This window comes from Helobdella robusta (assembly GCF_000326865.2).
Source record: "Helobdella robusta unplaced genomic scaffold HELROscaffold_19, whole genome shotgun sequence".
Lineage (NCBI taxonomy): Eukaryota > Metazoa > Annelida > Clitellata > Rhynchobdellida > Glossiphoniidae > Helobdella > Helobdella robusta.
The window spans coordinates 2,646,502-2,670,908 of NW_008704034.1; the positions used below are offsets into that span (position 1 = coordinate 2,646,502).

Consider the following 24,407-nt stretch of genomic DNA (forward strand, 5'->3'; position numbering starts at 1 on the left):
ATTCAAATTAATCACCACAAACGATTCAATCACACAACGTAATAAACCAGCCAGCCAGCTAGTCAAACATCAACCAACTATTTATAATTTTTCCACTCAATTAATTAAAAATAATCAATCAATGAACTATTAATGAATTAGTTATTAACCAATCAATCAATCAAAATCAACCAACCAACCAACCAACCAATCAATCAATCAATCGATCAATCTATCAATTAATTATTAATATACCAATTAATTAACTTAAAAAATAAAATTTATCTTAATGTATCTTTAGCGCAGACGTGGCACCGACTGACGTAGTCTCGAAGATTTCCGCCCTGGTATTTATTGTGTTGCGGCTTTTCGAATTGTTCGTAGGGCTCAAATGCCGAGAGCCAGAAGCTGACCTTGTCAGGGTAGTAGTGGCAGCTGCCGCGTTCGGTGCTGCATTCGATGAAGGGGGTGGTTCTGAAGTCTTCGAGGCAGGAGCCCGTACTAGATAGTTGCTGGCCGGTACCACTACGACCCGCGGCTTGCTGTCAATTGCAATTTTATTTAAAATTAAATTTAGATTTAAAATTAATTTTAAATAATAATTTTAAAAAACCTACTTTAAATAAATGTGGGTAGATTGATGTGCATCACGAATAAATTCTAACCATGAAGAAGCTGTAACCGATCCAGAGACTGCTCCAACCGGGCGGGCAGTCGGGAACGTTCCTTGTCTGACTGTGGATGGCCATGGCGATCCAAGGCACCTCACACACCACGCACCTGCTGAGATATTTAGAAATCTCGCTGCCAGTAACGGGCATCATGGGCAGGGCCTCGGCGGTCGACAGCCAGAAGGATCTGTCGTTGCGAGAGGCGTAGTTGCACGTCTTCATAGAGTCACAGAAGAGGAATGGTGCCGTGCTGAAGACTTGGAGGCAGGAGCCAGGGCCCCCTGAGTAAGTGAGTGAGTTAGTGAGTGAGTAAGTGAGTGTGAATCAATGAATAAATGAATGAATGAATAAATGATTGATCGACTGAATGAATGAATGAATGAGCGATTGAGTGAGTGAGTGATATATAGATAGATGGCGAATGAATGGCTTAATGAATGTTTGAATGAATTAAATTATCAAACTTGAATTAAAACATTGTCTACCAACAAATCACTGCAGAGAAACCCGAAACGTAGCAGAGTAAGTAAGCTAACCTAAATCCTGGTTAAGAGATTTTTCATTATTCCTGAACTGCAACAAACTGTATCCAGTCCAGAGGACTCTACCTTGAGAGGGACAGTGAGGGCTTTCCATGGTCTGACTGTGTCTTACAATAGTTAATCCCGTCGATAGAACCGCTCCTGGATTTCCGGGAAATCCAGGATTACCTGGTCTGCCGTTGGGCCCTGAAAGGTTATTAGCTCGTTAAATGATTTGGTGTATTTGTTATTTTACTTTCATTATTGTATTATCGAATTTTTATGCAATATTTATAAATTTCTTTAATATGCATAACTAATTTAATTATAATTAAAATATTTATAGGTGGAAAATAATCACATGAAACCTCTTGGTCCTTGATATCCTCTGGGACCCTGAGGACCCGTCACTCCGGGTAGTCCATTGGATCCGGGTAATCCTGGCAATCCCACCTGTCCCTCATCTCCTGGCAGACCGGATGGTCCTGTTTGCAATTTATACACGTCATTGTTATTTCGTAATTAACCAACCTATGTTAGTTATTTTAAAATTAATGCTTAATTCATGTATGTAAAAATTCAACGAAACCTTTTGAAATTAAAAATGCTGTTTTTTAGTTTTATTAAAAAAATAACGTCGCTGCTCTAAGTTAGAAACACACAAACGTTAAACAATTTAATCCAAAATATCCAGAAATTGAAAAATAAAAATGAAAAACTAATAACCCGGAAATCCAGGATCACCATTAAGTCCGGGTTTACCGTTTGGCCCAGGGGGGCCGGGAGTTCCGGGAGCACCTTTGTCCCCCTTGATTAGGAGACCTGGCATCACTGATATGGATCTACCTGGATCTCCACCAGGCCCTGGGTAACCTTTGATACCTTTTTTAGAAATTATACATTTGAAGTTGAAATATTGGTTTAATCTGAAAATGATTTTGATTAATTAATAAGTGCGATTGTTGTTTAGAACGGGGATTAATTTGCATACATTTATGTGATACAAATTGGTCTTATGTTAACAATTGACGACGACTATGATCATCATGGAATGAGGATGATAATAACGTCAACGATAATTATAATAGTGACGAAATACCTGTGACGCTATCTACAGATCCTAACTCTAACCTGGAATTCCGGGTGGTCCGAGAGGTCCCACTGGTCCCACATTCCCTTTCACGCCCGGCAAGCCATCCATTCCTGTTCTTCCCGTTACACCGAGATTTCCGGCTGGTCCAGGAGGTCCTATATTATTATTATTATTATTATTATTACTATTATTAACGATGATAAAAATATAGTTAAATATTTTACTATAGCATACAACCATTACTACGTAAAAATTAAGTAAAATTATATTAGCCCATTCTGTCCAAATTTCAAACAATATTTAGAGAAGTGAAAACGAGAAGCAGGGCAAAAAAATTAGGCAAAACACCAATTAAAAAAAATTAGGCAAAACACCAATTAAAAAAAATTAGGCAAAACACCAATTAAATCACAGCAGCGACTAACCTTGCTTTCCAGGTAATCCAGTTGTTCCGGTAATCCCGTTGTATCCAGGAGGTCCATTGTCTCCCACATCTCCAGGGGGTCCAACTTTGCCCGGAAAGCCTGGGACTCCCTGAACTCCAGGTTTACCAATCGCTCCTTAATTACGGAAATTAAATTTTTTTGTTTTTGAATATAAAAACTTAACAGCTAAATAAAAGTGAATAAATGATTGTATAAATAAATGGATCAATAAGTGATGGATTTTGTTTTCAAATTAAAATTGATTGTTGTGTTCCTTTTTCAAATTGTTTAAAAAAAAATAATTTGACCTTTGGCTCCTTGTGGTCCATCGATTCCTTTATTTCCTTTCTCGCCCAGCTGACCTGGCTGTCCAGGATATCCCTTCGCTCCTCTCATACCGTCCAGACCGGGAGGCCCTTCAAATTTTTAAAATTATTTTTTTCACCATAAAAATCATCGTGATCATCTTCATCATCATTATTTTTCTCATCATCATCATTATTTTTCTCATCATCATCATTATCATCGCCATCCTCTTTCTCATCGTCATCATCTTCCTTCTCATCGTCATCATCTTCCTTCTCATCGTCATCATCTTCCTTCTCATCGTCATCATCTTCCTTCTCATCGTCATCATCTTCCTTCTCATCATCATTACTATCATCATTTTTTTCCAAACCTTCATCTCCTTTGGGTCCTCTGAGACCGTCTACTCCATTTCTGCCTGGAATGCCCTCATCGCCAGGAGGTCCGTATCCTGGCAAGCCCGCCGGACCTTTAGCACCTGGATTTCCTGATTTACCTGGAATAAAATGGAAAATTTTAATTCAATTTTTCATATATAAGGGAATTTAAAGAAATAATGTTCAGTTAATATTTCCTTAGTTGAAAATTCTTGCAAGCAAAGTTGTAACCGTATGTTGTTTTTTAAAGATTATACACATTTTACTTATTTTATTTAAATTAATCGAAAAAATTAATTAAAAATATACAAAAAAACAAGCAAACAGAACCATATTAATTTGTTAATTAATCTATTAATTCGTTTTTTAAATCATTTATTTATTTTCCTTGCTTATTATGATTATTCATTCTTACTAAGTCATTTATTTTCCGTTATCATTTTATATTATTATCTTGCATGTTGTAACAGTTACTGCCTAGGTCAGATTCTAATTTTTTTGATAATAATAATAATAATACCAGCTGGTCCAACGGCTCCAGGTTCGCCATCAAGTCCCTTAGGCCCAGGAAAACCATTCTCTCCGGGTGCTCCTCTGATGCCGGGCGGTCCAGGAATGCCTAGCATTCCAGGAGGTCCAGAGTCTCCTTTCGCGCCAGTGGTTCCTGGCTTGCCCGAAATACCAGGATATCCAGGATTTCCTGGAGAGAATTTATGGTTTATTGGAATATAATTATAATGAGGCAGTTTATTATATCGTTGAGTTGGTCATCTGATTTTTGTTTAATCGTCTTCTGTAGATCCATCTATCTTGATAACTGACATGAATATTATTTAAACTAAAAAGTCACTCGCCTAATTAATTATTTTCACATTACACATCTTTTTATTTTAACCTTATTATAACGTGGTTAAGACAGCGCATAAAATTATTTTCAAAAAATATCGAAGCCTAGTAATTTAGGCGGAAAAAATTTTCAAGCATGATAGTTGGTGGAATTAAAGTTATAAATAAAATCACAATTGCAAATATTCAACCTATTTGTCCAGGAAGTCCGGGGATTCCAGCTTGACCTTTAGCTCCTTTTGGACCGGGATATCCTTTAGGTCCCATGTCTCCTGGATCGCCTCGTAAACCAGGAATAATTGTATCCCTGGCATCCCCTTGTGGACCTACCTGTCCGGGTAAACCCTGTATGCCTTTAATGCCTTTGTCCCCTGGTGGTTCAAAGTTATTAATTTGGTGAGAGAATATTTCAACCTGGTTTTAATAATTAATAACAAATTAACCGGACTAATAAATTAAACTTATATGAAAATTGTAAAATATTTATTGCTATAATTTATATTATCAATAATGAAACTTAATTATTAATGAAATTTGATTATGCGAATGATGATTCCCACACCTGGAATCCCGTTTGTTCCGTTATTTCCGGGCATTCCATTTTGTCCTGGAAATCCCTTGTTACCCTAGTGAATATATTGGCAAGTAGTGGATTTTTTTAAACAAATTTAATTATTTAAAGTGTTTCAGTATTTCAATTTTGATTTCAATTGTTTCAATTGTAATTAAATTTCAATTAAAATTAATTAAAATGTGCAATGGTAATGCAAAAATATCGTTAAATTAAACTAATGTATAGAATCAAACACACCTACACACACCTACACACACTCACACACACACTCACACACATTCACACACACAAGAAAACAAAAAAAATTTAGCAAACCTTCTCTCCTTTCCGACCGTTCATTCCGGGTAAACCATCGTCTCCACTCAATCCATCAAATCCCTTCAACCCCGAGATTCCTGGAAAACCAGGATCACCTGGTAGACCTTGAAGGCCTGGCTGGGCGAATCCTGGTGTTCCTGGTTTACCGGGTTGACCTTTGCCTCCTAGCCTTCCTGCAATTATGCAACAAAACTTGCTTATTAATAGACTTAAAAATACAATTAAGAAAAAGTGCATACAATTAACAATTAACTACAATTATACAATTAACTAAAAAGTGCATATATAAATATATATATTTTACAACATTCTATAAATTCTACCGAATATTTGGCGTTAATATGTTTGTAGTTCGTTTTTTCGATTTTTCTCACTAAAGTTTTTTGGAGAACGTTTAATTTATTAAAATACAAAAAAAACATTTAAATAAGTAAAAGAAATAAGTTTATATTGAATTTTAATAAACTATACGTTCTCCAAAAAACTTTGGTGAGAAAAATCGATAAAACGAATTACAAACACATATTAACGCCAAACATTTGGTAGAATTTATAGAATATTGTAAAAATTATAGTCTATTACCAACATATATATATATATATATATATATATATATATATATATATGTGTGTGTGTGTGTGTGTGTGTGTGTGTGTGTGTGTGTGTGTGTGTATATGTATATATATATATATATATATAACAGAAACTATAATTAAAAAAAATTAATATAAAAGTATACAAGTATACAAAATATAATTATTAATAATTATATTTATAACAATAAAAACACATAAAAATATAGAATTTAATGGAGAGAAACCAACCGGGTGATCCTTTAATTCCTTGTGGACCACTGGGTCCGGGAAGTCCTGGATCGCCCTTGGGACCAGGAGGAGACGATGGTCCCTGCTCACCTTTCTGTCCTGGTAGGCCATTAAGACCAGGGTTGCCCTTCATCCCTGTACAAATGCAACAACTTGTTTCATGTAACACCATTAATTAACTGATGTTACGCAATTTTTAAAAAACTCAAAGCGAACCTGGAAGTCCACGCGTCCCAGGTGGTCCGGGTGATCCAGTTCTTCCTTTTGCACCTAATGCAGCGTTATCACCAGGCACTCCAGGGTTTCCTTTCTCGCCCGGAAAGCCAGAAACTCCGGTCAAACCTCGAGGTCCTTTGTTACCTGTGTATTTATATATTATCCAATGTATATTATTTATTCGTTGTCAAGTAATGATTTAGACAATTTGAAGAAAAGGAGCGTTGTAATTGTTATTTTTTTTTTCGTGACATTTAAGGTATGGTCAGGTCAGGTCATCAAATAAAGCGTCAAAATGAAAAAAAAAGGCAAAAAACCTTTCTCTCCAGATAATCCGTTGGGACCAGGCAGTCCTGATTTACCAGGGAAGCCCTCATCACCTTTCATTCCTGGAAATCCGGGTTGTCCAACAGGTCCAAAAGCTCCGGGCAAGCCTGGCTGACCTTGCTGGCCTGGATCACCTAGAAATCCCTTCAATCCGACCGGTCCTTTTCGATATAAATGCTACGTTAGAGGTGTTATAATTATGCAAATTAATAAACAAAAATTAGATGTAACTTTATTTCATATCGAACAAAATAGTTAAAAGCGTGAATGATTGAATAAATGTGATGTAACAACTATAAAAAAAATTAACTTTAACTAACCGACTAATCCGGGTCTACCCGGAACGCCAAGTAAACCTTTAACTCCGGCATAGACCATAGAGCTATCTCCTTTTTCTCCAGGTAATCCAGGAGATCCGACAAATCCGGGATCACCCACTGGGCCTAGGTCTCCTTTTATACCAGGTTCGCCCTTCATGCCTTGGTGATTTAGTATTGTTTTACGTAGTGTCGCCCAAATAAATATACATTTATGAATGAATCCAGGGATAAATAAAATATAAAAATAAATAATGCTCTAATCTATAAATAAATAAATAGATATAAGATTTTATTTTTTTCTGTACCAAAAATCAAATACTGTCAGAAGCAGAATCTTCCACAGCATTCAAAAACATGATGTAGATTATGAAAGGAACAGTAGAGAATAATGTCTGGTTTATTCAGTTGATGCTTAACGAGATTGCACTATATGATTGCATTGCATTGTAAAGAAATAGATTACGTTGGCAAGATTCATTTTATCAAAAAAGATTGAAACGATTGGTGGTATAACAAAGGAATATAACCTGAGTGAACTTAATGGAAGAACGTGCATGTGTGTGTGCATGTGTGTGTGTATGTGTGTGTGTGAGGTGTGTATGTGCGCGCGCGCGTGTACATTAAAATAAAATCACAATTTAAATAATCTAAAAATAATTTTCTTTTTAAATTGTAACTGAAACAAAAAACAAAAAAACGTTTAGTAAAAACAAGTTAATAGAGATGGACCCCCAAACCTTTAGGTCCCTCAGCGCCTCTGACTCCCAGGGCACCTGGCGGGCCCGGAAGACCCGGACTACCTTTGCATTCGTCAGGTGTGACAACACGCGTAGGGCCGGGATCACCTAATAATTGTAATATTCTTTCAATAAAACAGTTGTGACGATTTTCTATCAATATGATTTTGAATACCTAAAAGGAAGTGATAACAAAAATTATGATTGAAACGGTGAAAAAGGTTTAAAACGTAACTTGACAGCTTGTAATTTTAAACTCACCCGCTTCTCCTTTGTCGCCAGGTACACCCTTACCTCCTTTCTCTCCCTGAAAACCTGGATCACCCACGGGTCCTGGCGAACCTCGCACTCCATAATCGCCTCTAGCTCCAGGAAGCCCTATCTCACCCTTTCTTCCAGGAAGACCTGGAAAACCAGCAGGGCCAGTTGGACCGGGCATTCCGTTTACTCCTTATAAGTTGGGATACAAATTGCTTGTATATTTTTTCATTTAAGTATATTTTTTGTTATTATTTTTACTCATTCGCTTAGATTTTTTAAAATTTTTTGTGATAGCTGCAGTCTGTAGATATATTAGTTCTAAAAATCTGTATGTGTAGGTTTACTTTAAAAGTTTTCTTTACTTGCGAGTATAATTTTTCTGTGGCGCTAATATAATTTGAATGGAACAAAATTCCAAGCAGAATTTACACAAAAACAATATTGACTCCGATAGATTTTTATACGCCGACATAAAATCCCAAATGAACCTCGGTCTCCTTTATCTCCAGTGACACCGGGCATTCCAGGTCCTCCAATGTAACCGTAATCTCCGGGGTCGCCAGGCAATCCTCTTGGTTCTATCAAGGCGACCTGTCCTGTTGAATGGAAATTATCGTAACCATTTTGCAATCGTTGTATCAGTTGCACTCAGTCGCGAAATAGAAATAACTTTAGTATATACAATTGCAAAAAATGCTTCAAGAAAATAATACATGACTAAACGATTGAGCAGGGCGAATGAATAGATGTATTATATATATATATATATATATATATATATATATATATATATATATATATATATATATATATATATATGAACGAACGAATGAACGAACGAACAAACGAACGAATGAACGAACGAACAAACGAACGAACGAACGAACGAATGAACGAATAAATGAATTAATGAACAGACCTGGTTCTCCCACTGAGCCTCGGTCTCCTATATTTCCCTTTCTTCCGGGGTATCCAGGTGCCCCTTTCTCACCTTTCCTACCGACTTGACCTGTGTTAAATTAATATTTTTTTGTAATTTTAGTTCTCAATATTATAGTAGTAGAAAATAATGCGTAATCGCAAATTTTGTCGTAATCTTAGCCGTTAACAATTATCAAACGAATTTAGAAGTATGGAACAATTCATCAGGAAATAAAAGTTTGTCACAAACAAACTACAAACCCATCCCTTTGTCGCCCTGTTGTCCCGGCGAACCGGGCAGTCCGTCGTTTCCTGGCCTTCCGGGATTGCCTTTCATCCCAATATCTCCCTGTTCCATTTATTTCATTTTAAATTTTTGCAATTCTCTCTTTAAAATATTTAGGTGTATCAAGAACAAACACGCGGCACAAGTGTGCCAACGCATCACACACATTGCATGCGATAGGCGAAAATCCTTCACTGAACGAGCAATACCTGACATCTAACCATCACTTATCAGGCCGCCAAATTAATATTAACACAATGAACGCACTTGAAAAAATCAAAATGAAAATAATCTTTTTGATAATGAAGAAAAATAAATAGGCTATAGATGATGAAAGAAAAAAAATTAAACACACTTTTTGTCCCGGCGGACCAGGAACTCCAGGATTTCCGGGTATTCCCATTAGACCAAGTTTACCTGGAGCCCCGTCTTTGCCAGGAAAGCCTACGCGTCCCTTAAAACCTTTAGCACCTTTATATAAGACATTAATTTTTGTATTCAAGTATTTTTCTGTTACGTATTCTTGAGAATGTATGTATTTAAATAAATGCGAAAAAACTTGAAGCAAATGATTTGTTGATGCATATTTCAATAAATGAATTGTAAATAAGATCTTTGCGAAACGTTAACTGTTATTATTAAACAATTCACTATTACGTACAACTGAATTGTTTAATTAAGGTTGATTAATTTAGGTCGGACCGATATTAATTCGGTTGTATCGGTCTTAAAGTTACGCCTATTATTTAACTCAAATATATATTTGACGATTAGTGATTTGATTACTGCTTAAATATATTTTACTATAATGAATTACTTATTTGATTATGAGACTCTGGTTTCATGTTTTGTTGCAATTAAATAAAATAGATTTATTTTGAAAATATTTTAAATATTAATATTTACCTGGCTCTCCTTTCACTGCGATCTGATCGGCATCATCTCCATGTTCGCCCTTCAATCCAGGCTCTCCATCTATTCCAGGTTTACCCTGCAAAATAATTTTTTCATTGATATTATAAGACAAAACACATTTAATCAACTTATCAAATGCGTAGGTGATTTCTGCAATTGTGTATCTTAAAGCAAAATCGTTAATTTAATTAATTTTTTTCTTAAATTTTGAAAAAAACATAATACCCTTTTTAATGTTTGTTTAACTTAAAACAATTTAAATGCAGAATGTTATTAGCAGCTGTTTATACGTATAATTGAAAAAAATATTTCATAACTTGAATATATACCTGAATACCATCAGGACCTTTTGCACCATTCCTTCCTGACTCTCCCGGCAATCCTGGATCTCCTACTATTCCAATTTTACCTCTGGGTCCCGCTGCTCCTGGGGGACCTTCTAGACCGAGCTCACCTTTTTTTCCGGGTAGTCCTGGAATGCACGTTGCACAGGGACGTCCGTGCTCACCTGATAATTAAATAATCTATTAATTTAATATCATCATTCAAAAAATAAATCACATTTTAAAAACTCAAAATATCATAATTGTAAACCTACCTTTTTGTCCATTTAATCCGGGAACTCCAACGTCACCGGAATAACCTTTTGGACCCCTTAATCCTTTTGGACCTTTCAGCCCGCGTGGACCTATCCAGCCGTCGGCTGTTTCTCCTGGTTGTCCTCGAATGCCCTGAACACCTATTCTACCTTTTGGTCCATATTGTCCAGGTCTCCCTGGCAGTCCATCAGCACCTGGCTGCCCTGGAACAGATAACCCTGGATTTCCTTTTTCACCCGGTTGACCTTTAGGACCAGGATAGCCTATTAGACCCGACCTACCAGGTGAGCCGGAGCGACCTATATTTTTTGTGTTGATGTTGTTAAAGACCTCAAAATTTTTGTTTATACATATTACATAGAATAGACAAATCAAATCAATATAAAAAATGGAATAACATAAAGATATTATAGACGTTGTTAATATTTACACAATTCAAAAAAATGAACAATTATCGTCAAACAAACATTAGTAACTTAAACTAGAAACCTGGATTTCCTATATCTCCTTTGGAACCCGGCCCACTGGAATCACCCGGCAGGCCTGGTGGTCCTTGATTTCCAGGCCTTCCGTTAAAACCTGGACTACCAGGAAATCCCTCAAAACCTGTATCGCCAGTGAGACCAGAAAATCCGTTGTCTCCTTTTTCACCTTGTTTGCCATCTATACACCTGCCTACACCACTCTGAAAGTTTAAAACAATTATACAGCTAAAAATAAATTGTGCAATATAAATAACTAAATTATGAAATAAAAATAAATAAATTATGATTTAAAAATAAATGAATTATGAATAAAAAAACAATTAAATCATGAATTAGAAATAATTAAATTATGAATTAAACTACACGTGTAGAACTACACGTACAGTTAGTCGATATTTGCTATAATCTTCATTAGTACAATGCCAGCGCGTTGATTAGGGAATAACTTTTAAAGTCATTTAATGAAATAAAATGAAAACTCACGCCTCCCGGTCTGCCAATGAAACCGTCAGGACCAATTCTACCTTTGGGTCCTTTCATACCTCTTGGTCCAGTATCACCCATCATTCCTTTCGGCCCTTGGTTACCCTAGTTTAAGAAACATTTTTCATTGTCATAATTTTTATTTGATTTTTTAAAATTTTAAATGCAAAAAGTGCTTATTTATGAGGGAATGATTGTTAGTGAAATGCAAACAATCTTTAAAGTTCGGCGGATGTCTCCATACAATGCTTATAAAAACGAGACAGAAAAAATGTATCGAAATATTCACTTTAGGTCCAGCTGCTCCTGGTAAGCCGTCGTATCCGTTTTTACCCTGAGATATTTATATTTGGTAATAATTTAATTCATACATATGTAAAAAAGTTTTGGAATATTTTAAACAACTAAAAAAAATCATATTTTTTTTTTAAATTCCAATTTATTAACAATAAAATGACATTAAAAATTATGAAAAAAAATGGAAAAATTTTAAATTTCTGAAAAAATCATTTTTTTAAATTCCAAATTAACAATAAAATGACAAAAAAAACTGGAAATAAATTTAAATTTCACCGGTCCTCCGTCAGGCCCAACGTAGCCTTTGGCACCCCTCGGACCTGTATCGCCCTTGTCACCCTACAATTTTAAAATATTATTATTTTTTACAATTTATTTCGTCTGAAAGTTTTTAAAGATCATAAGCAGGTACAAAGATTACTAAATGTTACAATTAATGTATGAGCGTGATTTAAATAAAGAAATCCGTCCTATTCTTATTCAGGTTCTCCTTTTTCTACAGGATCACCATAGTTATTCCACCATTTAATTAAATTATTTTTTATTAATAATATTATGGAAACAATTTATTCAGCTATTTACTATATAATAAATAAAAAAAACATTTAAACAAAACAAAATTATTAATGAGGAAATGTATGAGATTGAAATTTTAAAAAGTTTTTTCTAACCGGCTGACCCTTAGCGCCCATATAGCCAGGTTCTCCTTTCTCTCCAGGATCACCCTATGAGAATTCATCACCCCATATCAGTTCCGTTATTTAAGCAAAATCTAACAATCATTATTACTTTTACTACTTCTACTACTGCTGCCAAAACTACTGTTACAACTACGGGTTTTATAGCAATACTTTTCTATAATTATTAATATTATTTATAATAATATTATTTATTCTACTAATAATAACATTTTTATGAATAGTATCGGTTTAACGTATATATATATATATAATTATAAACGGTCTTATATTGATATTTTTCAAAATTAAGTGCCCACACTTGTTACTATTTATGTACTATCTCTAGTTATACTACATAGTAGAATATGGTATAGTAATTTTACCCTATTCAGTTGCAATGAACAACTAACGAAAATTTCTAACCTTAGTTTCAATACATAACATCTAGTACATTTAAATAAATAATTCTTCACTAACTACAACCTAAAAAATATTTAAAGATTCTTTAAAAATTGAATACAAAATTAATAGAAACTTGCAAATAATGGTAAAAATAAATTATTATCTGGTGTTAGGATGAAATGGATAATGTTAACGCTAGCGTTTTTATACATATTTTCAGCAGGTTATATCAAAAAAATGTGATTTCAGCTCGAAGATCTTAAAAGGGCATTACAGAAAATTAGCGGCTTAGGCTCAAAAAATGCAAGAAACATCAAAATTCTTGAAAATTTAAAAATTATACAATTGCTAAAAATTGCTGAAGAACTTATGTGAAAAAAGTTTGTGAAACATTAAAAAATATTAAAATCTATTACTGAAAACAATTTTTTTTATAAAATTTGGAAACGGTTTAAACGAAAAAAACATTAACAAAATGGTTTCAAAGTGACAAAAAATAATTTTTTGTGAACAAGCTAAGCTGGTATCACTTGATGTTTGTCATTAAATTAATACATTAAATCATTATCACACTGAAATCACATTTTTTAAAATTAAAACTAACAAAAATACTTTGAATAGTTTTTTTAATATTGATAATATTGCTAAAATTACTACTAATATTATTATTAAGTATTTTTACTAACATTTCAAACAGCGTTACTGCATTACAAGACAAAATTAGAACATTAAATACAATCAATTTTTCATGCAATTAAGTTATTTAATGGAAAAAAAGTTGTACTTTAAATCAACGATAATCTAATCAGTTAATAAATTGCTACAATAAAATAAAACAGTGGCGATTGAACTAGTAGAAGTGTTAAACTGATAGAAACGTCGCCATACATGATGATTTATATAAGAATTTTTAGAGACTTTTGTTAACTAAACGGAACTCAAACGTGTACTTTAACATAAATTGAAAAAAAAAATTAAAACAAAAACAGCAAGTATATACAGCTTAGCCTGTCCATTTCACAAAACCATGATGTTAAAAAGCCAAAAAATAAATAGAAAATGAACAAAAACATGTTTGTGTGACGATTTCTGTATTAGAATTGAAGCTTTGTTAAAATTTTCTGCTTTAGCTTTTTTAATTTTTTTTTCGTGATCCGTGAGCCGATTTTTAGCTTCTCTTCCTAATTTTTTAGTCTATCTCTTCTGCCCAAATCGCCTAAATTTTATTTTCTGTTTGTTTTGGTTTTTTTTAGGAAAAGAAAAGATGACTCAAAAATCAGTAGAGTACGTTGGAAAACGGCGAAAAAATGATTAATGGAAATGTTTTTTGATAGTTCGGACCTGGATGTTGTATAAAAATTGGAAGAAAAGTTACATAAATTTGCATATTACCAGGGTAATGAATAATTACAAAATTGAAAAATTGTTTAACTAAACAAAATTTAATTTTTTTTTTTGGAAAATTGACAAAAACAAATTTGTAATAAACCGAGCCACCAGATAGCTAAAAAATTAATTTTCTGCGAATAAAAAAAAGGAGTAAAATTTTTTTGAATTGAATAAAGTAGAGTATAAAAACAAAGCGAAGTAAAAATGAAAAATATGGAAATAATTCTCACCTTCAGGCCTTCGATACCTTTTACGCATCCGTTCTCACCGGAAAATGAATTCAAGTTCGTCAATCCCGGCAAACCTTTATCACCTTTATCTCCTTTCTCTCCTAGAGTAATATTGTTGTTGTTTGGACCGGGTGGTCCCGTCCTACCCGGTAAGCCCTTTCTGCCCTTAATTGAGTAGAGTTGAAGTACATCAAAGATTGAATTCACAAGAACCTTTTTTCACTTTGGACTTTTATTTTTATTGTCTAAGATGCATACATTACGTTGTCGTGGATAACATACCAAGTTGGAAACAACTGAATTATTTATTTTGTTTACCCTCTTCGATGTTTTGAGGAACGGAAAATAGAAATAAAGGATTGAAAGATTTCAAGAAAGGATAAAAATGAAAAGAAATTCGATGACTGACGTCGACTCACTACTAAATTTTTGCGTCTAGCCCTGTTGCTTACGATCAAACGCTCAATTCTGTTTTAAAATTGTAAAAATTGTTAATTTTAAATTAGAAAACTATTACATAATGATTGTGCATAGAGATAGACATACGCATATATTATTTCAAATCATTATATGTTATAAAAAGATATTCGACTTGACATGCACCTGAGTGTTTTGAAAAGCTGTGAAATTTGGTTTCAAAGCGAGCCGAGTAGAACATACTCTTGTTTTTAGACCCAAGACAACAAACCTTATGCCCAGGTGGCCCCATACAGTGGCTAGCCGCGGGCAAGCCCTTATTACCCTTTTCACCTTTGACACCTTCAAGATGAACTTCGTAGTAACCTGGATTACCTGGTCTTCCATTTAAGCCTGGAATACCCTTTTGTAAGAAAATTTATCACAGATGATATTGATAGCATCGCTTGCTTACTGCTATTTGGAAATGTTTGCAAGCAAAATCGTGGCTAACCTGGTTCTAAACCCGATCGTCAAGATAGATTAATCGAATTTATTTGTCAAAAATCTTGGAAATACTTAAAAATTGAAGGCCGATATTTTTACTTTTATGATTTGATTGTTTTAGCTTTGAAAAAACAAATTAATCTAAAAAAAACTTCAAAAGTTTAGCTATTTTTTAATGTTTTGTTTCGGTGTGTTGTTACAGTGTGGATGGTAAGTTGTGTTGCGTGTTAAGTTGCATAACCAACCACTACTACGTATGTTCATTCATGCATGTGCGTTCCTCTGTACATATTAGTAAGGGGCAACATGAAACAGCAACAAATAACAACAACCAAGAAAATTTGAAAAAAAAACTAAAACAAGGTCGAGAAATTAACGAACGAAAAATTCTCCAAGATGCACTGATCGGGAAAATTCTGTACTGGGGTTAAACCAACCTGATCACCTTTCGGCCCAGTTGGTGTCGTGGGACAATTAAGGATACCAGCTCGACCCCTATCACCCTTATCACCCTTTTGGCCTTTATAAACCGGACTATCGTACCCTTTTTGTCCCTCTCTGCCGGGTATTCCAGCATAACCCTGGCCAAATCGTGCAATTGTGGATGAATTTGGATGTCTAGATTTATACTTTTGTAATTAACCAATCATATATGTTAATTTCGCAGCTACTGATATTAGCTACAATTAATGTTGATTGTAAATGGTTCAGATGTATGTGAGACATTTTTTTATTACTACGCTCCTTCGCCCTTGACATAAAAATAAATTGTAAAAAAGGAGAGGGCAATGACCTATAACCCCACTAAGAAGCAGCCAATAGGGAATAAGATTTATAAAAAAGTCTTAGTAAATTTTATCAAGATGAAATACTTTTATTCAGAACATATATCTGGACATAGTATTATCAGCCATTCATATTAATCTAACTTTTTCCATGAAGTGATCTTAAAATGAAATCTTTCTAGACTAATTTAACTGCAAATAATTTTAACAGACAGATAAACTTAATTTAATTTAAAAATAATTTAATAAAGATATATCACTAATTATATATATGTGTGTGTGGGTGAAAGCATCTATTGCAGAATACACACGTTCAAGTGTTCTTATTAACTTATTAATCAAATGAGTTTAGTCGAGTTATTTTTCCCGTGCCAACACATATGCAAAGTGGCAGGCACTCCTTTTCACTGCACACGACACACACACTCACACACGTACACACACACATGTTCACACACACACGCATACACACATACAGTAAAATTTACCGAGATTTCGATGATTCTTGGCATTTATTAACGTTTATATGTTATACCTATCAAAGTGACAATAGTAAGCTACCACACTGCGTAATATACGATTAAAATTATCAAAATATATTATGCTGTAATAATTATTATTAATCATATTAATTATAATAATTTCATTTATATTAATTATATATATATATATATCTATGTGTGTGTGTGGTGTGTGAGTGTGTGTGTGTGTGTGTGATGCGAAACCATGATGTATCATACACTATTATTGAGTATGATTTTCACATTGGATCTTTTTGCCTTCAAACTCAGTCGCTGATACTTCAAAATGGACGCCTATAACCACTACGCTATCGGGCATGAAATCAAATTATCAACGTACCGGATCACCTTCTCTACCTCGGACACCTTTCCTTCCTTTGTCTCCGGGATCTCCATCAGGACCCTACAATTAATTATAATTTATAATAATAATAACAATAATTATAATAATAATTATTATTATTATTATTATATTAATAATAAAATTAAACGTTATAATCATATATAGCCTAATCTCACCATTGTTCCTTTATTTCCATAAGGCCCTTCAGTTCCCTGGTTTAATTAACAAAATTTGTTATTTTAGGTTTTGGAATTGGATTACGACATTCTATCTCATATCATATATCTTATATCATATCTCATATCATATCTTATATCATATCATATCATAGAACTTTCTAACTTTCACTCCTTTATTTCCGGCAGCTAAGTCGGCCCTATCGCCTTTCTCACCTTTTGACCCTGCCATTCCAGGCACTCCAGGTTGTCCCGGAGGACCGTTTAAACCTTGCGGTCCGGGGTCACCCTGAGAAAATTATTATTATTATTGTTATTCCTAATAATAATAATAATAATAATATTATTATCAGTAGACCTTTTCGCCATTCCTTCCGTCTGAGCCCGGCGGACCGACAATTCCCGATGGTCCCACTCCGCCCTGTAGTTAAATGTTTATTGATGATATTAATTTAAATATTTCATTTTGTTTGACAAATTATTTTCGTGATTAATTTTTAATTTTTTTTTCCGTATTAAAGATGAGAGGTTAAAGAAATAGTGTGAAAAAAAAATTTATATAATTGTTTTTTTTAAATTAAAAAAAATATTTTTTTCGACTAAATACGGATAATTACGGATCGAAATCTCTTACGTTGAGTCCTTTCACTCCTGGCTTTCCTGGAATTCCCGCTCGGCCCTAGATTAGTAAAATTTTTAGGCAACACATTATTTACTGAATTATAATAACGAATTTTTTTTTATTCTATAAAAATTCTTTAAAACAAAATAGTAAAACATGTATTAAATGAGTAACAAAGTATATGTATTGAATAGATAAATCAGGTTATAAATTCTACTATTAATACATTATGTATAATAAATTTATTTTATTACTATCACTCATTATAATTATTTATTATTTGGTATAATATTTTCATAAACTTATTATTAATGGCTTTCGTGTCATTTCATTACATTTCATAAACTGTTTGATTTGATTTGACAAAAGTAAACGAATTGAACTGACAAAATTGAAAATTTTCAAAACCTACTTTGTCTCCTTTCAGACCGACCAAGCCATATTTACCCGACATCCCTTTTTCACCCTTTTCGCCAATGGGGCCCTCGGGGCCCGGTTGACCCGCTCTTCCATCCGGACCCGGGAATCCTTTATTTCCGGTTAGACCCTTCGTTAAAGTTAAAAGGCCATGAATTATTTTTAAATTTGCCAAATGGTGGCTCAGTATATTGTATTGCATGCATTTTACTGGATAAAAACCGTATGAGCATGTATGAATATTTTGATGTCTTTTGGTGAGTTTAAATGAAAATTACTAAATTACACACGAACATTTGCAGTTTCTTGCTTATATTTCTTTGAAAGCTTATTCATAGTTTTGTTTTATTTTTAACGTTCAGATTTTTAATTTTTTTTCAATTTATCCGTTCACTTTTTTTATTTCTCAGTCATTCCTTCATTTATTCATTCATTTCTTCAATCATTTTTTCATTCATTCAATCATTCATTCAATCTTGTAAAAAACTGAATCTAAATGAAAAAGCAGTTGGATGAATTGGGTTAAAGTGATAAGAATTAATTGCCAAAGTATGAGTAAAAAAGTGGAAGAAAGAGAGAGAGAGAAGGAATGAAATGAAAGAGAGAATAAATAAATGAAAGTAAAAGAATGAGCGTGAAGCTAAAATAGCTTAATAAGTGGCAGGCAGGCTTGCAAAACATCTTATAAGTCAAGGAGAGCGTAGCTTCGGAAAGATTATCTTCACACACAACAACAACAAAACAAATTTTATCCATCCACGCATTCATTCATTCATTTTTTGTTCATTAATTCGTTTGTTCGTTCATTTGTTTGTTTATTTGTTTCCTTCGTCAATTCATTTCATTCATTCATTTATTCATTAAGTCAATAATTCGTTCGTTCGTTCGTTCGATCCTTCGTTAGTTAGTTCGTTCGTTTGTTCGTTTGTTCATTCGTTCGTTCATGTATTAACTGCTTATTTTGACAAAATTTCATTTGTTATTTTAATCTTTGGATAGCTTATTTCACCACACGTTCGATTCATTGCTGCTCAACTCAATTTCTTTTTTTTTTTGCTAGTTTTAAAACTTATAAAAATGACAAAATTAAGTTGGTGGATTAGGTTCCATGATCCTATTCCATGATTAAATTAAAACATGAGAAACCATTCAACTGGAGATTATTAAGGAATTATTTGAGATAAACACAAAATTTTTAAAAAACCCTTTGCCCTTTGGGTCCAATGCATCGACAACCAGTGACTTTGGTGCAGCCATCGCATTCTGGGCTACCGTCAGGATTGTCGTCGAAGACATCATCCAGAACCACATCTTGCTGTTGTCGAATTTGTATACTAATTATCAATAGTTATTATTATTATTATTATTAATTATTATAATTAATTATTAATTATTTAATTATAATAAACCACTACTACTACGACTACTGTTACTACTACAACTACTGCTACTACTACAACTGCTACTACTGCTACAGCTGTTACTACTACTAATACTAATACTACTAATACTACTACTACTACTTTTGCCACTGTTTAAATAATTAATTAAATAAATAAAAAGAATAAATATATTAGTTAGAAATAGAAAATTGTAAAAACGGAAAAACTTACAGCTATGATCTGCGCAAATGCCACTGCAGCAAGTAGTAGAATGTAAGAATACGATCTAGAAGTTAAAAAAAATAAAAATTGAAATTACTCAAAATTACTCAAAATTATAAAACACTTGCGTAATAAAACACCTCGATGTATGAAAAATTGTTAGTACGGTATTGTATAGTTAGTTAGTACTGCGTGTGTACTTTGTGTGTGTGTGTGTGTGTGTGTGTGTGTGTGTGTGTGTGTGTGTGTGTAGGTATGCGTGTGTACGTGTTATGATTCGATTTTTATTTGACTGTTTATGATTTAATTGTAAGATTGCTGATTGATAAAATGGAAATATTGTTTTAGCAAGTAACAAGAAGACAAAAAAAAACATAGCTAGACAATGAATCACAGTAATCAAGTTACACACACGAACTAGAACCACGCACAACCAACAGCACCAGCCAAATAATCTAAATGGACCCAACGAGTCAGTGTAATGTAACATTGTGGTGGAATATATATTTATTTATGGAACGTCTATCTACCAGCTATCTGTTGCAAGGGGGAGATTTTATTCTTATGTAAATAAATGCGATACTAAGGAAGTTTCTCTTTCGGTTTTGCTCACACACACACACCACACACACAAACACACACACCACACACACACACACACACACACACATACCACACACATACACACACACCCCCGTAGAGACAGCCAAACTCACAGACGCGTACAAAAACACAAAAATGTACTATAATGATAATAATTGTGGGCAGCTAAATGCAATTGTGGTAAACGATAATTAAATAAAAAAAATATTTTATTAAGTACTCCAGTACTACAGTACACACAAAGACACACACACAAACATACAAAAACACACACAGAACAACACACTCATACAAACACACACAGACAGACACACACACACACATGATCTTCGGCCATCCTTCTTATTAGTTTTAATTCATATTTCTAATACATGGAAGTGTGAATTTTTATATTTATTGTCTTTGGTTTCGTATGTATTAATTTTAAAATGAAAAAGTAGTAGTAATAGTAATAGCAGTAGAAGTAGTAAAGGTAGTAGTATAAGTTGCAACAGCAGAAGTAGCCAGAGTAGAAGCAACCAGAGCTGTATTAGAATTAATTTTAGTAACACACATATACACACTAACACAAACACACTAACGCATAAACACAAATACACACACACAAACAAATACACACACAAACAAACACACACAAACACAAACACACGCACAAATACACACAAATACATACACACACGTGCTGGCGTTATATTTCGTTCTAAGTACATCACATGGCATAAATATTTCATCTGTTTTGTTACAGTGATCAAACGGAGAAAAGTTATGAAGCGGGATGAAATGAATGAATGAGTGAATGAATGAACGAATGAATGAATGAACGAATAAATGAATGAATGAATGATTGAATGAATGAATTATTGAATGAATGTGGATGAAAGTATGTATGAACGGTTAGACAATAAATGAATGTAAGGAGGAATGAAGAAACAAATTAATGGAGAAAGGATGAAAAAAAATTAACATGTCTACAAATCTTTCTGTAAAACATTCTCAACAAATCATTTAAATACTTAAACAAACTAATCATAAAACCATAATGCTAAACTTGATAACAACATTAACAAAGTTAAATATACAAAATTGAAACAGGAATAACAAACAAACAAACCAACAATCGAGTAAACCAAAGCAAAAAAAACTAAATTATTAAAACAAGAACAAAGACAAAAAAACTTCCGAACGACCAACCTTTTCATCTTACAGGTCCAACAAGCTCCACATTAGCAATCGAACTGAACTCAGACAACAACAACAACACGCACGGATCCTAAAACTTATCCAATCTTAATCCCTCACAGCAGCAACAACAACAACAAATTAATCTTGTTGTTTATGTCGTTGCTTATGTTAGTGTTGTTGTTAGCGTTGTTATTGTTGTTGCTGCCGTTGTTGATGTTTTGTTGTTTTTTTTTCGTCAATGTTAAAAACAACAACAGCTATTTCGACAATTTATTTTTTCTGATTTGATACTGTTCCTTTAAGTTAACACTTATCTCTTTATAATATACTTATATATATATAATTATATTTATATATATTTATTATAATTATACTAATGTAGTAATCCGATAGGATAAATATATCACTAAACTAAAAACCAATGCAGCAACTGCAACAACAACACAACACAACAGCCTAGTAAATAAACATCTTTTTTCTAGTAATTATTAATTTATCATCCACCGTGTTCTTCTAGAACTAGAATGAATAAATAAAAAAATTAACTTTAAACTAAATAATATATTAATTTATAAACTATCCCAAAATAATCCTATTTATGTATGTGTGTTTATTTGCATATCCTATCCTACTATGATACTATGATACTATGGTTGCTGGGAAAATAATTTCCAAAACCAGACGTTTCCAAAATCGTCGTTCATTCCAATCTATCTAAAAGCAAAACTTACTTCAATCTATCTAAAAGCAAAACTTACAAACCAACAAAAAAAGAAAATAAAATTACTTATTTACTTGAAGAAGTATCTTCATGTATGTAATGTAATTGTATTGTTTCTTCCTAAAACGTAGCTCAGGGTGCACACATACACGCGCGCTGTGGAATGCGAAGCGTGTGTTGTGAAGAAAATTTGGATGGTGTTGTTTGGTGTTTCAAACCTACTCAGAACAGCACACACATCTTCACACGCACACACGCACACATACAATCTGTATAATGTATAATATGTATACCATATAAATATATATATATATATATATATATATATATATATATATATTTACATACATAATAACCTTTGTATATTTCTGAACTACTTGATAAATATACTTTCTATTGTTGTACGATGTATGTATAAAATGTATCAGTGTAATGAATGATATATATACATACATGTATCTAGTATATTACTATTTAGGGTACTATATTACATACTATCTATACCATATAAAGATATCTAAACTATGTAATACTATCTGTAAGGTGTAATAGTATCTATATTATATTATAGTATCTATAATATATGATACAATCTATGCTATATAATACTATATATCTATACTATTTATACCGTATTGTACTGCCTATACAAAAAAATACTACCTATACCACATGATAAAAATAATGACAATAAAAATAATAATAATGCCTTTGCATGTGTTGTGTGGATTGCATAAATGTTTACAAAATAATGTGCATGCATATATCCTATCCTTACGGCTGATGGTGATGAAGATGATGACGATGATGATGAAGATGACGACGATGATGATGAAGATGATGACGATGATGATGAAGATGATGACGACGACGACGATGATGATGACGATCGTATGTTTATACGAATAGATAAATTTAACTAACTTCACACAATACTCACCACACAGACACATATAAGGACTACACAAACTTATGAAAGTTTAATGTAAACGTTCAAAATTACAGACACATGCAAACATAAAAAAACACATAAATGTAGATACACAAACAAACGCTCACGCACGCACGCATCTACAAATAGACACACACACGCACACGCACACACAGACAGACAAACACTCTCAAATAAACCCACACTTAAACGTGAATATAGAAAAACACATATGGCAAAAACAAACATTTTTAAATATACATTAAAATGCACTCTTAGACAAACCTTACACACACACACACAAAACAAACACATAAGCACATATACACAAACAGAGACGAACAAACATACACGCACACGTACAAAAACAAACATACACATACAAATACAGGCAGAAGAAATCTTCCACTACAATTTCTCTCTCACAATGGTTGGTGAATCATATTGCAAAAGTTATGTGGAAAATCAGCTTAAGACAACTTAGCTACATCTTCGTAAGTACACTTCAACGTACGTACGTACACACACACATGCACACACATACACGTACACGTACACACACCCATATACACAAATATGCACAAAAATAAAGTTTTATGTCATGTTTCTGGAAAAATTACAATTAATTGTATTAATATTAACAAGTTATTTTTAATTCCGCATAGAAGGCAATGATGAGAGGAATATGCCTAAATTTTGGTTTTTAAAAATTTTAAATAGTGAATGAATAAATGAATGAATGAATAGATGAATGAATGAAGGAATAGATAAATGAATGCGTGAATTACCGAATGGATAAATAGATGCATGGTTGGAGGATTGACAGATGAATTTATTTAACAAATTTTATTATTATGAACGTAATATATTTAACCACACACATACACACACACACACACACACACACACACACACACGCACGCACACACACACACACATACACACACACACAGACATATATTGCGAAATGGGTTGGAAAAAGTTAACGCATTCAAATCGCAAAGTAACAATAATAATAAGAATAATAATAATATTAAGTGTTTATATTATTATTATCATTATTATGTTGTTATTATTATTATCAGCCTACACCAAGCAGCTGCAGTAAGAAACTTCA

The 24,407-nt window shown here is 33.1% G+C and overlaps 1 protein-coding gene across 1 annotated transcript in view; it reads right to left on the bottom strand.

The window, feature by feature from the left end:
* Positions 1 to 12,520, bottom strand: part of HELRODRAFT_191273 (hypothetical protein) — a gene marked incomplete at its 5' end in the record, with an annotated part of 13,588 nt that extends 1,068 nt beyond the window's left edge. The window contains 31 exons of the mRNA XM_009016843.1: positions 1 to 521; positions 645 to 931; positions 1,187 to 1,378; positions 1,540 to 1,656; positions 1,898 to 2,053; positions 2,303 to 2,419; positions 2,690 to 2,824; positions 2,998 to 3,105; positions 3,369 to 3,491; positions 3,893 to 4,072; positions 4,410 to 4,589; positions 4,781 to 4,844; positions 5,108 to 5,283; positions 5,935 to 6,069; positions 6,151 to 6,294; positions 6,468 to 6,638; positions 6,798 to 6,956; positions 7,535 to 7,642; positions 7,796 to 7,984; positions 8,284 to 8,391; positions 8,715 to 8,804; positions 8,978 to 9,065; positions 9,358 to 9,473; positions 9,909 to 9,993; positions 10,247 to 10,425; positions 10,516 to 10,815; positions 11,006 to 11,201; positions 11,485 to 11,589; positions 11,774 to 11,818; positions 12,058 to 12,120; positions 12,461 to 12,520. Of these exons, the coding sequence (XP_009015091.1) occupies positions 261 to 521; positions 645 to 931; positions 1,187 to 1,378; positions 1,540 to 1,656; positions 1,898 to 2,053; positions 2,303 to 2,419; positions 2,690 to 2,824; positions 2,998 to 3,105; positions 3,369 to 3,491; positions 3,893 to 4,072; positions 4,410 to 4,589; positions 4,781 to 4,844; positions 5,108 to 5,283; positions 5,935 to 6,069; positions 6,151 to 6,294; positions 6,468 to 6,638; positions 6,798 to 6,956; positions 7,535 to 7,642; positions 7,796 to 7,984; positions 8,284 to 8,391; positions 8,715 to 8,804; positions 8,978 to 9,065; positions 9,358 to 9,473; positions 9,909 to 9,993; positions 10,247 to 10,425; positions 10,516 to 10,815; positions 11,006 to 11,201; positions 11,485 to 11,589; positions 11,774 to 11,818; positions 12,058 to 12,120; positions 12,461 to 12,520 (4,437 nt within the window). The 3' untranslated portion in view covers positions 1 to 260. The remainder of the gene's footprint in view (positions 522 to 644; positions 932 to 1,186; positions 1,379 to 1,539; positions 1,657 to 1,897; positions 2,054 to 2,302; positions 2,420 to 2,689; positions 2,825 to 2,997; positions 3,106 to 3,368; positions 3,492 to 3,892; positions 4,073 to 4,409; positions 4,590 to 4,780; positions 4,845 to 5,107; positions 5,284 to 5,934; positions 6,070 to 6,150; positions 6,295 to 6,467; positions 6,639 to 6,797; positions 6,957 to 7,534; positions 7,643 to 7,795; positions 7,985 to 8,283; positions 8,392 to 8,714; positions 8,805 to 8,977; positions 9,066 to 9,357; positions 9,474 to 9,908; positions 9,994 to 10,246; positions 10,426 to 10,515; positions 10,816 to 11,005; positions 11,202 to 11,484; positions 11,590 to 11,773; positions 11,819 to 12,057; positions 12,121 to 12,460) is intronic.
* Positions 12,521 to 24,407: the final 11,887 nt, after the last annotated feature.